The 13228-nt window shown below is 44.6% G+C and overlaps 1 protein-coding gene across 1 annotated transcript in view; it reads right to left on the bottom strand.

The window, feature by feature from the left end:
- The window catches only part of CLBA1 (clathrin binding box of aftiphilin containing 1), a 139180-nt gene that overhangs the window by 30060 nt on the left and 95892 nt on the right, over window positions 1–13228 (bottom strand). Inside the window, exon 5 of the mRNA XM_069207325.1 lies at window positions 6911–7030. Coding sequence (XP_069063426.1) covers window positions 6911–7030 — 120 coding nt within the window. The remainder of the gene's footprint in view (window positions 1–6910; window positions 7031–13228) is intronic.

The raw sequence follows: 13228 nt of genomic DNA, 5'->3' as shown, positions 1-13228 counted from the left end.
GGGGAAAAAAAGAAAAAAAGAGAAACTAGTAAAAGAAAAAGAAAAAAAAAAAAAAGAGGAAAAGGGGAAAAGACGTAAGGAGACATGCATAAAATACCATAGAACACAGTATAAACCAAGGCCAGGGAGCAGCACCATCCAACAAAATCCGTAGCTTGAAGACTGAACCATCCAAAATGAGAAGGCCCCATGAAATCATTCAGCAGCAAGCAGGTGAAGTTTCCAGCCTGCAGTAATGGGTGACCAGATCCTATCCCCCATATCTCTTATGCCCCTTGCATCTATAGAGATTTAATTCCATTTTATAGATTGCCAGAAATCTGGATCTCCACATCAAACATGATGAGGGGTTGGGATAAAGGCATTCTTATGCAATACAGAGTCGGTTCACAGCCACAGCAGTGAAGAGAAGGTAGCAATGCTCCTTTACTACGTCATTCACCTCAGAGCGGTCTAAGATCCCCCGAACCAACAGTGCAGGGGAGACCTGCACTGGCCCACCAATGATTGAGCTAAAAAAAGACCCGATATCAGATGAGACTAACTTGGAACACAAAAAAAGAACATGCACAGTTTTAACCTGCTCTGCACCACATCGGCTGCAGTTGCCACAGGACCTACCAGGCCATCTAGCCACCTTAGCCGGAGTATAATATAAATTGAATGCTGCTTTGAAATGTTGACTCTTCAGACCGATCGTTATCAAGTCCTCATTAGATATGTCCAGTGACTTTTGACGAAGAAGACCCTCTATGCAGAGTCTAGACTCCCATTTTGCATTTTGCACTTTCAGATCATCGGGTATCCCTTGTAGCAAACATTCGTAAATTTATCCCATTCTATCCCTGCGCTTAACAGTCTCAATTAGGGGGATCTTGACTACTGAATAAGAGTTCCCAATTCTTTTATCAAAAAATCACCCCGGACAATCCCATACATTCCTGCAGCTCCCTAAAAGAGTAACACTGACCATCCTGATATAAGTCCTCCAGCATCCCAATCCCCTTTTGAGCTCATCTCTTAGCCATGGTATCCTGAACAACAGGCAGAAAGATTAACAAGGTAGATAGGGGTGTATAGCAGGTAAACCTGATTATGCCTAACCTTCCCCTGAACTGTCTCTAGGCTATAAATGCTGCTATAAGAATCTTACATTTAGTTTTCTTATAGTAGCTGGGTTCAACATTTTTGAAGAAACAATCCTTAGCACAGCTACCAGGACTAATTCATATATGGATAGAGTTTAAGCAGGACTTATTCCATCAAGCCCTCTTGTGAACTTAATATTCCCATATGTTGTAGCACACAGACCCGATTATAAAATGTAAAGTTGGGTACTGACCACTCCTCCCTTCAATCTGGGAAGAACCGTAAATTTAGCCGCTCTCCTTGGCCTCCTGTAATTCAACAAATAACATAAACATGTATTTTCCAATTTGATCAGCAACCCCTTATTAATTTCAAGAGGAATGGTCCTAATGATATAGAGCACTTTTGGCAAAACAGAACTTTTTAACACACTGCATCTCCCCAAAAGCGAGAGACGTAGATGGCTGACTCTGGCCAGCTCCTGCTTGATACCTCCCAACAATGGTGTCATGTTTAGTTCTACCAAATTATCTGTGGTTGAGGTGATCCTAATTCCCAAATATTTTGCATCTGAGACTTCCTGGTGATAACTGCATGCAGTTTCCCTGGTGCATAATATCTGTGTCTTATCCTCATTAAGCCTATAGCACAAGTAGACCCCAAACCCCTTAGCCACCTCTTCAATTGCGGGGAGAGCATTTGAGGGATCGGCTGAAATTATTGGCACATCGTCTGCATAAGCCAGCACTTTATATTCCACTTGGTTTACCACAAACAGTTTGATATGGGACCTATTCTCTAGTAGGGCTATAAAAGGATCAATATATAGTGCAAATAACAGAGGCAAACATGGGTACCCCTGTCTAGTGACTCATAACATTTGGATCGTGTCAGACTCTACCCCCATTATCATAGACTGGCCTTGAGCACGTTATAAAGTGCTTTATTCGCTCTAATAAAATTCCTCCTAAAGCCCTTCCACTTCAAAACCGACCATAGAAACCCCTATGAAATCCGGTCAAAGGCCTTCTCAGCATCGAATAAGACCAGGCCCATTTAAGCTCTTGAAGCCTCAGCAACATCAAACAAGGAGATCACCTGACGAACATGATCAACTGTCCCACATCCCAAGATAAAGCCATGTTGTTGCTACGAGACCAGCACTGAGACAACCTTAGCCAACCGATTAGCCAAAAATGTGGCATAGATTTTTCCGTCACAATTAACTAAGGAGATCTCCCTCTAGGAGCCAGGATACAAAGGTTATTTCCCCTTCTTCTTGAAAGCCACTATACTGGTCATCAGCCATGAATGCGGAGTTATCCCTTTTTGTTCCAGCTGAGAAACCTGAAGCAAATCTTGTCGAAGCTCACAAAAAAAAAGCCCTAAAAAACTCTAGGGGTAAGTTATTTGGGCCCGTAACTTTGTCATTAGCTAGGGAACTCAGAGCTTCCCAAATCTCCTCCATAGAAACTGAGGCATCCACAATGGTGCATTCTTCAGTTAACCAAAATCTCTCATGGCCACTGAGTAGTCCCTCATATCCTTCTGCGTGGGGTTCCAGATCCTCAGCATAAACGGTTTCATATTATTCTCTGAAAACCCCCAAAATATCAGATGGATTTTCACATAGCCTACCTTCTCTATCTGTAATAGCCGATCCCTCTTTTCACCTCCCGTTGCCCGATCCATCTCACTAATAGCCTCCCGGTACTCTCTCCATACTCATAGCATTCTGACCTATATTGAGAGAGGTTTGCAGCAACCTCTTTGCTAAAATACTGATTAGCTTTGGATGTTAAAATGGCTTTCTTGCTGAGCCCTTGCAATATACAGACCTTGGGTGAAGAGCTGAACTAGCTTCTCCTCTCCTAAAAAGACTTTGATTTTGTTGAAATAAACCAAAGCTAAGTACTTCACCCCTAGTCCTAGCCTTCAGGGCATCCCATACCAGACTGTCCAAAGACGACCCTCTGCTAATCTCCAGGAACTTGATAATCCACTTACACATGTGATCTGAGAACTAAGTATCTAGCAGAAGTTTTTTTTTTTTATTAAAAGACCAAGATCTATGGGATTCAAGAGTACCAGATATCTGAATCTCAAGAGTCAGTGGACTATGATCGGAAAGAATCTTTGGGTATTTTTCTATAGAAGCCTGACTAGCCAAAGTCATAGACACTAAGAAATAATCAAGTTGTACCATTTTCCTGTGCGGAGCAGAGAAAAATTTAAATCAAGGGTCCAGAGCCTTACAGCTACTCCAGACATCCAGAAGCCTGTGATCTTTTGTAAACCGCTGGAGTGCTCTATAAACTGCAGGCTTCCTACCCGTATATCCTGGAGATGGTTGTCCATCCATTATATCAAGATGTATGTTAAAATCTGCACGCAAAACAAGAGGGTGGGGCCATGATGCCAGTTCTATATTAAGAAAGTTAAAAATCTCAGCCTCCTCCATCTATAAACTGAGCACAAAGTAAATCGGCCAACGCTAAACCCGCACTATAGAATAGCCCATCTGCCGAACTTATCCAACATATAGCAGTTAACCAAATATCTTGGCCTGGTTGCGAGAATAGCCACACCTTGGGATGTCAACCCCTAGTGTGAACACACCAGTAGCTACAAACCAAGTTCCTTAAACTATCCCCGCTTATCGCAAGGAATCCCACTCCTCCCCTCTAACTCCACCCACCACTCCTCCCCCACCTCAGCCATCCCCCACCCTCACCCACCCCTGCCAATTGCTGAAAACAATGGGAGCAACCAGGTCAGTTGATAGAGATGCCTCCTCCTTCCAACCTGCAGGACAGAAAGACCATATCAACCATCAGTGCTGCTCCTACCACCTAAACAAGAAAAACCCAATGCAGTCTTATCCACCCTCACACAGAGTGAATACCACAGTGCTCCCCTGACCTCACCAAGCCATCCATTGACATGCTGCTATGTGAGCCCTACAGCGCATATCATGTCACAACACATCCTGATTATGCAAACCTACACTGATTTAACAGCCCTCAGAAACAGACAAAAGGATAGCACCAGATGGGAGCAGAGCCACGCTTGGAAGGGCTCCATAGCTCAGCCAGAAACATTACTAGGCCTTAATTTCTGATGTAAAAAAATGAGCTCTGTCATGTAAAAGAACCTTAAGCTTTGCTGGGTTCATTAAATAGGCCTGTGCGCCCTTGTTTGGAAAGAATTGGATCGGTTGCCTAAGGTGCCATCTTCTTTCAACTGTAACATGACAAAAGTCAGGTCTCACAAAAAAAATGCAACCCTCAAAAGACTGTTTCTGATCCGGCCAAGCCAGATCAAAAACTGCCTGACGCAGCAGAAAGTTACCAAAAAATACCAATACTCCCTTTAGTTTGTCACCTTCCTGCGTCCCATGAGCCCTTGGCTTAAAGGGAAATCTGTTGGCTTGCTGAACCTCTGCTTCCCAGTTCCAATCAGAAAGTTTGGGAAAGCTCGCTTAAAAAGCCTCACTATATATTTGAGGTATCTCCTCCCTCTGTCCCTTCTGGGATACTCAGCACTCTCAAGTTATTCTGCCTAAGTCTATTTTCAAAGTCTTTGAGTTTCCACTGGTTATCGAACACCCGAATCTCTAGCAATTCTGATGTCACTTTATGCACTGATGTCTCAGATTTCAGAGTTACAATCCTAGCTTCCAGTTCGCCTATCCTCTCCAAGAACTCAGAACAAGTCTTGGCTACTCGGCGGATAGCACCTTGCAATTTTTGATAAGCGCTTTGAGACTTGAGGCTGTCTGCCCAGGTTTCTTCCCAATGAGTCATAATTGTTTGATAAATTGCTTCCAGAGACACTGGGTGCGGAGAGTCTTGAGATGTAATATCTCCTCCCATGGTATTTCCCTCCAGGCAGGGCGGTAGAGAATAATCCTGAAGACGTTCATGCTCTTTAATGCCTGTCTCAGCCCCTGCTTTTGTACCTTCTTGCAGCAAAGCCTCCTTCTTTCTCACCGTTCCGGTAAGGCAAGCTGCGCCTTTGGGATACTATCCCATGCCTCCCTTCTGGGGTATCCAGGCTGGTCAAGTCACTTGATATACTCCCCTCTGAGCCAATTCTGCTATGTCCGCCAGTAGCCTCTGAATCCTCATCTGACCAGTCAGACTTATCGGATAGAGATGAAAAGTGTTCCCCTGCGTTTGACTCTATACAAGGGCTTGCCTGTGACTGATCATAGTTTGCTGATGCTGGTGCATGTAAGGGATTTTTTATCAGCCATAGCAGCCATGACTCTATTGCCCGCAGTATCTGTAGAGGCAATACCAGTGGCCTTACCATGTCCAGTCGCCAAGCCCCGAAGCATATCCTTTCTTCCCTCACTGTCAAGGTTCTGTACACCATTCCGGGCAGTCAAACTAAGAATTTCCCCTTGTGTATCTGAGCCTGGGAGAGTCGCTGATGCTGCAGTCGTGCTATCTACCTGCACCAGCTCAGAAGAGCCACCCAGCCGCACAGAGGAGGCATGCCCCTCAAGTGTGAGCACTCCCAGAGCAATCTCGGAGTCAGAGGTAGCCGCAGGAAGCACCTTCTCTCCACCATTGGTGGGAGTGCATTGAGCCGTATCATGTCCATGCCTTGCAGAAGCTGATGGCAGGTACGTCCTGGGGGTAGCTCATTCGTCCGCCACTACCAAATCCTTCACCTGGATGAGTTAGCTGAGATGTTTGGGCCGTTTGAGGATGCCCATGATAGAGCCTGAGACAAAGCCTGAAGTCACCTGTAAGCTGGTAGGGCTGCCGGAGCTCACCTCCGACGTATGCCGACCAAGAGTCCTTTTTGCCAGAGCCCCCTCTCTTTGCTCTGAGCCCATAGCTGCACCACTCATCACTACAGAACCACCCCAAGGCTTAGGGTCTTTCACACTCTTAGGAGCCATTACCGCAGAATACCAATATCTCAGCCCAAAAGGCACCCAGCACAAAAACCAGCGCAACAGCTGCTCCAGCACAATTGCCGCTCTATGAGAATGGTAAGAGGGGGGTATAAACATGCCAATGACAGTGTGTTTTATTCGAAGAAGTCCATAGGGGAGCTCCAGTAGCCCCTTAGGTTTGAAGGAGGAACAACCGACTGTCCTCACACGGCCGCCATCTTGCTCCCTCTAGTATGGTGTAATTTTATGTGTATCCTCACAGGAGTGAGAAATGGTCATTTCGGGACAAAGAAGTCCTGAAATGTAGGTGAACACCCTAAAACTGGTGAGTACCTATATCCTTTTGGAAGGTACATTCCTAAACTGGAAGTAGTCAGGAAATTACTGCTGTCAAAGTTGAGAATAAATCTGTACCCTTGGAGGAAACATGGAGGGAACACCAGCCAAAAATGATGAGGCTGCAGAAGTAAAAGGTTTCTCCGACAGGAAAAATATGTTCCTCGTTTTAAAAGCAGTTTTAAAAAGCAAGAATTTCTGCATGCGTAAATGTCAACCTGCTATATTTATTATGAGTACTCCTGGAATGAAGTGAGTGCTGCTACTTTGCAGGAGGGCTGTATCTCAAAATATCTGTTACAATAATGTCAATCAGCAACAATATAGGCTAAATAATGTTGATTTGCACAATATCGCCAAGAAAAGCATACATAGTGGAATGTAACTTTACTATTTTAATTCTGTCCTGACAATATTGTGCATGTGATAGATGTTATGAGAACTCTACGAAAACAATTTGAATTTAATCGAAATGTAGGAACAAACATAGATGATTGAATTGGGTGTCATATGTATACAGGTTTTGAAAAGACAAAAGAGAAAGTGTGCATCTCCTAGCAAGACAGTATTTACCTTGGTTTGAATAAGCGCTTTAGATGCATCAGCTTTGAAGCCGTCCATCTTGGGAGGAGGTACAAGGTCTTCGATTATGTTGCTACTTTCAGTAATTCGATCTAGCTCTGCTGTAGCATCCTAAGCAACATAAAATATATTATCAGAACACTTCTTGACAAACCTTCATTATCGTCATATTGCATTATCTCAGCATCATTTGAGAGCACACTTTTCAAGCCAGTAGCTTTTTGTAGGACATGTTTAGGAGAGAAAGGAGAGTTGAACAAGATAATCAATGAAAGTCGTTTCCTGTAAATTTGCTCATTAAATTGTCACTACTTGCAGAATGTTAGGCATTGGATGGTTTTGATCAATTCGAATAACATGCAAGCAATTCATTGAGGACCGTTGACACAACAATGTCATTTTGAAATATGCCTTTTGGATTCTGAGTCCAGGTTGCTTTTCTGATGACTTGAGGACATGCAATTATGAACATTCCACTTTTAAAAACTGATATGATAAATAACGAACAAATAATGCTAATTCCATTAAGAATATAAGATCTGCAGAGTTAATGTACTCTACAAAAATTCCTCCCAACTATCTATTTCCGATTCATGAAAAACAATGCCCGGTTACTTACCGGTAATATTCATCACTCCGAGGTCAGGTCTTCCAATCCCATTCTTTAACACATGAGCAGTTGTCCTGCTCCACAGAAACTAAATACCTAGCTGTGGTCTAAAACGTTCTCCAATATGGCCCTGAACTACCCAACATGCTTAAAAGGGGAAGAACTTCATGGAGACATCCTGAGAATACCATAGCTACAAACACAGGAAAAGAAACAATCACCTGAAACATGACACAGGAGGGAGTGATGGGCTCACAAATGGAGCGGAAAGACCTGGACTCGGAGTAATGAAGATTACCAGTAAGTAACTGGGCATTATCTCCTTGTCCGTCTTCCCGTTCCATTAACACATGAGCCCAACAAGCACATGGTGATTGATTCAAACATAAAAAAAAACACAAACATGGAATGATATACATTTGTAATGAAAAATAGCACCAATCACAGATTATGTACAGATGCTAAAAAATTGTGAACCAAAATCAGATGTGCAGCCATTTCCAACTGAAGGCGGTAATGTTAGACAAATGTGAGGTAAGAAGCCCAGGTTGCTGCATTACAAATGTCCCAGAGAAGCCCCCTTAAGCATTGCCCAGTACAAGGACATGCTCCTTCAAGAACGACCGTGGACTGAAGAGGGGGGAGAATGGTGAGCAGCACCATAAGAATTGTGGGATCAGGGTGGACAAAGACAGCTTGAGGCCCTTGCCAGAGAGACCAAAGGTGAAGAACAAAGAGTCTACTAGCCGAAACGAACTAGTACAGTCTAGTTAGATTCTAAGAGTTCCTATAACATCCAGTGAATTAGATTTTTCCTTCTCAGGAGTAGAAGGGTCAGGACACAAAAGAGGTAGGACAATATCTTCCTGGCAGTGGAAATCCAACAAGAACTTAGGAAGAAAAAACTGGTTTGGGTCAAGATCACTTTGTCAGCACAAAAACACAATAAGGGGGGAGAAGCCAGCAATGCCCCAATCTCACTGATCCTGCAACCTGAACAAATTGCCACTAAAAATGAAACCTTTGTAGAAAGAAACTCAAGGTCAACTGAAGAATGTGACTCAAAAGGAGGAACCGGTAATGCTTGGAGCACTAAAGGAAGATCCAAGCAAGAAATAGGATGATAAATTCTCAAGAGTGGTGCTACTAGAGGAGAAACATGAGTCATATCAGAACCTCTGAAGGCTAGGATGACTGCCACCGTGCCCAGAGAGTAGCACCCGCCAGGCCCAACAGAAAGCCATCCTGTAAAAAAACATCAAAGGACCTGACAGGATCACAAGAGTTAGGGGACAAAGCTTTGTCCTTCACCAGGAATCAAAATTCCTTCAGTGATGGTTGTAGGATTTAAGGGTGGAAGGTGAATGAGAAAGATGAATGCTCTGAGCCACCTCAGCAGAGCAACCCTGCGCCAACAAATTCATTCTTTCAAGTGCCATACCCCGAGCCTGAGGCGCAGAAGAGAGACTGAACTGAGGAGAGAAACCCATAACAGGGATGGACGAATGGGGAATAGCCAATGGGGGTTCACTTCTAAGTCCAGTGGAAAGCAATGCCTTCTGGACCATTCTGGGATGACCAGGAGAAACTCTGCATGGCCATCTGAAATCTTTCTAAGAACCCTGAGAATCAAGGGAAACGGGGGGAAAATGTAAACAAGAGACCCCTGGGGCCAAAGAATGGAGAAGGCATCTATTTCCCTGGCCATCTTGGAAGGAAAAACAGGAGAAACAATGAGCTAATCATCCAGTTAAGCATAGACATGAATTCCTCAAGAATGAAGGATACCAACCAGGGGGCCCAAGAGCTTTGTAAAAACTCTTGGCACTGACAAAGAGCCGAAACCCAGCACCTGAAGTTGGTAATGTTTTATGTCCACTGCAAAGTGAAGAAACCTCTGCTCTGCCAGGTGGATGGGCAGTATGTGTCCACTAGAAGCCAGGTAGCTCCCAGGATGAATCAATTGAAAGATGAATTGCAATGTTACTATTTTGAAGGGTTTGTGGTGAATTTGCAAATTCACCCCTTTCAGATCCAGGACTGGATGGAAGTCTCCTGTGGATTTCCACCTGAGAAAAAGAGTAACAGCCTTTATCCATTTCCAGGGAGTGCAGGTGAAGGAAGGTAGTGCAACTATGGCTGCCTTCTCCAAAAGAAGCTGAACTCGCCCCAGCAGAGCTTCATTGGATCCCATGGCAGAGGAGTCATCTTGAAAGTTTAAGCCAGGTGAAATGAAAATTCTATCTGGCAAGCTGATGAGACTGTCCGAATAACCCAGACATCCGAGATTGTTTGCCACTGGTGACGGCAGAAGCAAAGCCGACCTCCCACCGGTAGGAAGGTATAGTTACTGCTTTGTAGGAGGAGGGGTTGAGGCAAAAGATGATTGAGACCGGGATTTGTCTCCTCCAAGGGCCCCCTGGCCATGGCCCTGCCTCGAAAAGGCTGACTATTACCCCTAGCTTGCGGAGGAACAAAAGCATAGAGATACCCAAAACCTCTCCACTTAGTGGGAGGGCGAACGGGAACAACCAGCTTCAAGTTTTTTCTGCCAATTATTTGACCATCTCCTCTAGTTGGTGTGCAAAAACCTTAGAAACCTTGAACTGCAACTTCATTAGGATTGACTTTTGAGAAACATCGGCATTCAAAGACTGCATCCAGATATGGTGAGGCGCTGCAATAGAAGCAACTGAATCTGCTGCACATAAGTTGTCGAAAGAGACATCGAACATTAGTGAACTTGGAGCTCCATCAATGACAGCTGGGAAGTCGTATCCTCACCTTCACTCAGTTGCTGTGCTAGTCTGAAAGTCTTTCTACAGGGATTGGACCATGTATGTGATGTAGGCTGTTGCCCTTATTAAGAAATTAGAAGTGGAATATGACGGCTTAATTGCACCCTCCACCTTCTTATCCACCTGGTCGGAGAGAATGGGCGCCCTCAGAGATTACCATGACGTGGGAGAATAGGCCAGCCATTACATTATCCACTTTGACAGAATGAGGGCATTCATCAGAAAACCCCTCCTAGGGATAACGCTTGCAAAGAAACCTAGGAAAGGATAACTTATCAATGTCTTTCCATTCATGTGAAAGTACTTTTAGTACCACACTGTGTAAAGGCAAAAAGTCTGGGTAATAGCGCTACTACTGCGTAAAGAAATCCTCCACTCTCATCTTCAACTGGAGTAGGGAAACCCAGATTTCCTCTAATGTGGGTGAATAGATTAGAAAGCTCTGCTCCTGTTCAAATCAACCCAGACTTTCTTCTTCCTCATTTAGATCATCCAGAGCTTTCCAGGAATTAGGCGTTGCAATTTTGTTAGGAGGCCCTTCAGGTTCCCTGGCTTTAAACAATGCCTCCACAGCCTCATTAATCAGGAGGTGCATGGCATCAACAGTCCAGACCCCACCACACTAAGAGGCAGCAGACTCCATTTCCACCCAAAACGAGACCACAGGTGCTTCCTGCATCCATTCAGGAAGCACCTGAAAAATAAATCACGCACCAAAATCACGCACCTCGCAAAATCTCACAGGAGCCACCCTGATGGAGCAGGAAGCGCCTGTGTTGAAAGGAGACCGCAAGTGTGAGGTGACTCTTATTTTGGCAAAGGTTGCCGACATCTGCAGAGCAGCATGGTGAACAAGCAGTGGCAAAGCCAATAGGTCTCGGCAATGGGTGACCTATTGCCTTTGACAATGAGGTGGGGGTGGTGCACGGGAGTGCAGGGGGGGTGGTGAATGAGAGGGCAGGTGGGGGTGTCTGCTGCAGCGCTGAGGACAGATCACGGATGGGGCAGAGTGGTAACAAGACCGTGCCTGTATTTGGGCCCCAAAGACAGTTGCACTGCAAGAGTAAGTGCTCTCGGGTCACCCAGGTTACTGAGAAGCCACAGAAAGAGTTGTAAAATCCGGACATGAAGGAGGGCAGTTGGGGGTGGGATGAGATGAAACAAGGGCGGGGGGGGAGAATTAGAAAGGACTGGTGGGTGGGTGGACGGCAGGGAAAAGAAGCAACAAGGGACAGAGATATGGCACACAGTATAATAACAAGAAATTAGCAGAAAGCCACATGCAGGGCAAAAAACAAGCAGAAAATGGGCAGAAAGGCACAAACAAAGGGTAGGAAATGAGCAGCAAGAAACAAGCAGAAAGGCACAAACAGAGGGCAAGAAACTGGCAGAAACAGCAAGAAATTAGCAGAAAGGCAGAAATGGCAAGAAATGAGCATAAAACGAGTAAAAATGCAGAAACAGAGGGCAAACAAATGAGCAAAAAGGCAGAAACAGCAGGCAAAAAACGAGCAGAAAGGTGCAAACAGAAGGCAAGGAATAAACAAAAAAAGAGGAAGGGAGGCAGAAACAGGGGGCAAGAAACTAAGAGAAAGGGACAAACAGGGCAAGAAACGAGCAGAAAGGCACAGGCGGCAAGAAACTAGCAGAAAGGCACAAACAGGAATAAACTAGCAGAAAGGCAGAAACAGAGGTCAAGAATCGAGCAGAAAGGCAGAAACAGACTGCAAGAAAGGAACATAAAATAAGCATAAACACAGAAATAGAAGTCCATAAATTAGCAGAATGGCACAAATAGAAAGGCACAAACAGAGGAGCAAATGAGCAGAAAGTCAGAAATAGAGTTCAAGAATCAAGCAGAAGGCAGAAACAGACGACATGAAAGAACCATAAAAACAACAGCTGTTAGACTTTTCATCCTTGGCGTGGTCTCCCTTAACTTTTTGCCTCTGTTCCCCAGGTTGTTGATGTGTGCTGGACTCTGATTTTACTGTTTTTGTTACTCTGGGCACTTTACCACTGCTAACCAGTGCTAAAGTGCAAGTGCTCCTGTTTAAAATGTGTACGTAATTGGTTCTCCATGATTGGCATATTTGTTTTACTGTTAAGTCCCTAGTAAAGTGCACTAGAGGTGCCCAGGGCCTGTAAATCAAATGTTACTAGTGGGCCTGCAGCACTGGTTGTGCCGCCCACACAAGTAACCCTGTAATCATGTCTCAGACCTGCAAATGCAGTGTCTGTGTGTGTACTTTTACACTGTAAATTCGACTTGGCAAGTGTACCCACTTGCCAGGCCTAAACCTTCCCTTTTCTTACATGTAAGGCACCCCTAAGGTAGCCCCACGGGCAGGGTGCAGTGTATGGATAAGGTAGGACATATAGTAATGTGGTTTATATGTCCTGACAGTGAAATACTGCCAACTTCGTTTTCACTGTTGCAAGGCCTGTCTCTCTCATAGGATAATATGGGGGCTACCTTTAAATATGATTAAAGTGTAGATTCCCCTAGAGAGCAGATGGACATGTGGAGTTTGGGGTCCCTGAACTCACAATTTAAAAATACATCTTTTAGTAAAGTTGATTTTAAGATTGTGCGTTTGAAAATGCCACTTTTAGAAAGTGAGCATTTTCTTGCTTAAACCATCCTGTGACTCTGCCGTGTTTGTGGATTCCCTGTCTGGGTCAGTTTGACAGTTGGGTTGTTTTTCACCTCACACTAGACAGTGACACAAAGGGAGCTGGGGTGTAACCTGCATTTCCTGATTAGCCATCTCTGCTAGGAGGGAGGGGTGGAGTGGTCACTCTCATCTGAAAGGACTGTGCCTGCCTCTGACAATGCAGACTCCAAACCCCTGGTGTGTGTCTGAGGCCTTGCCTGGGCAAGGCATGATTTCACAAGTA

This window comes from Pleurodeles waltl, chromosome 9, assembly GCF_031143425.1.
Source record: "Pleurodeles waltl isolate 20211129_DDA chromosome 9, aPleWal1.hap1.20221129, whole genome shotgun sequence".
NCBI lineage: Eukaryota > Metazoa > Chordata > Amphibia > Caudata > Salamandridae > Pleurodeles > Pleurodeles waltl.
The sequence above is the reverse complement of the archived record's forward strand: the minus strand, read 5'-3'. Positions and strand labels throughout refer to the sequence as shown.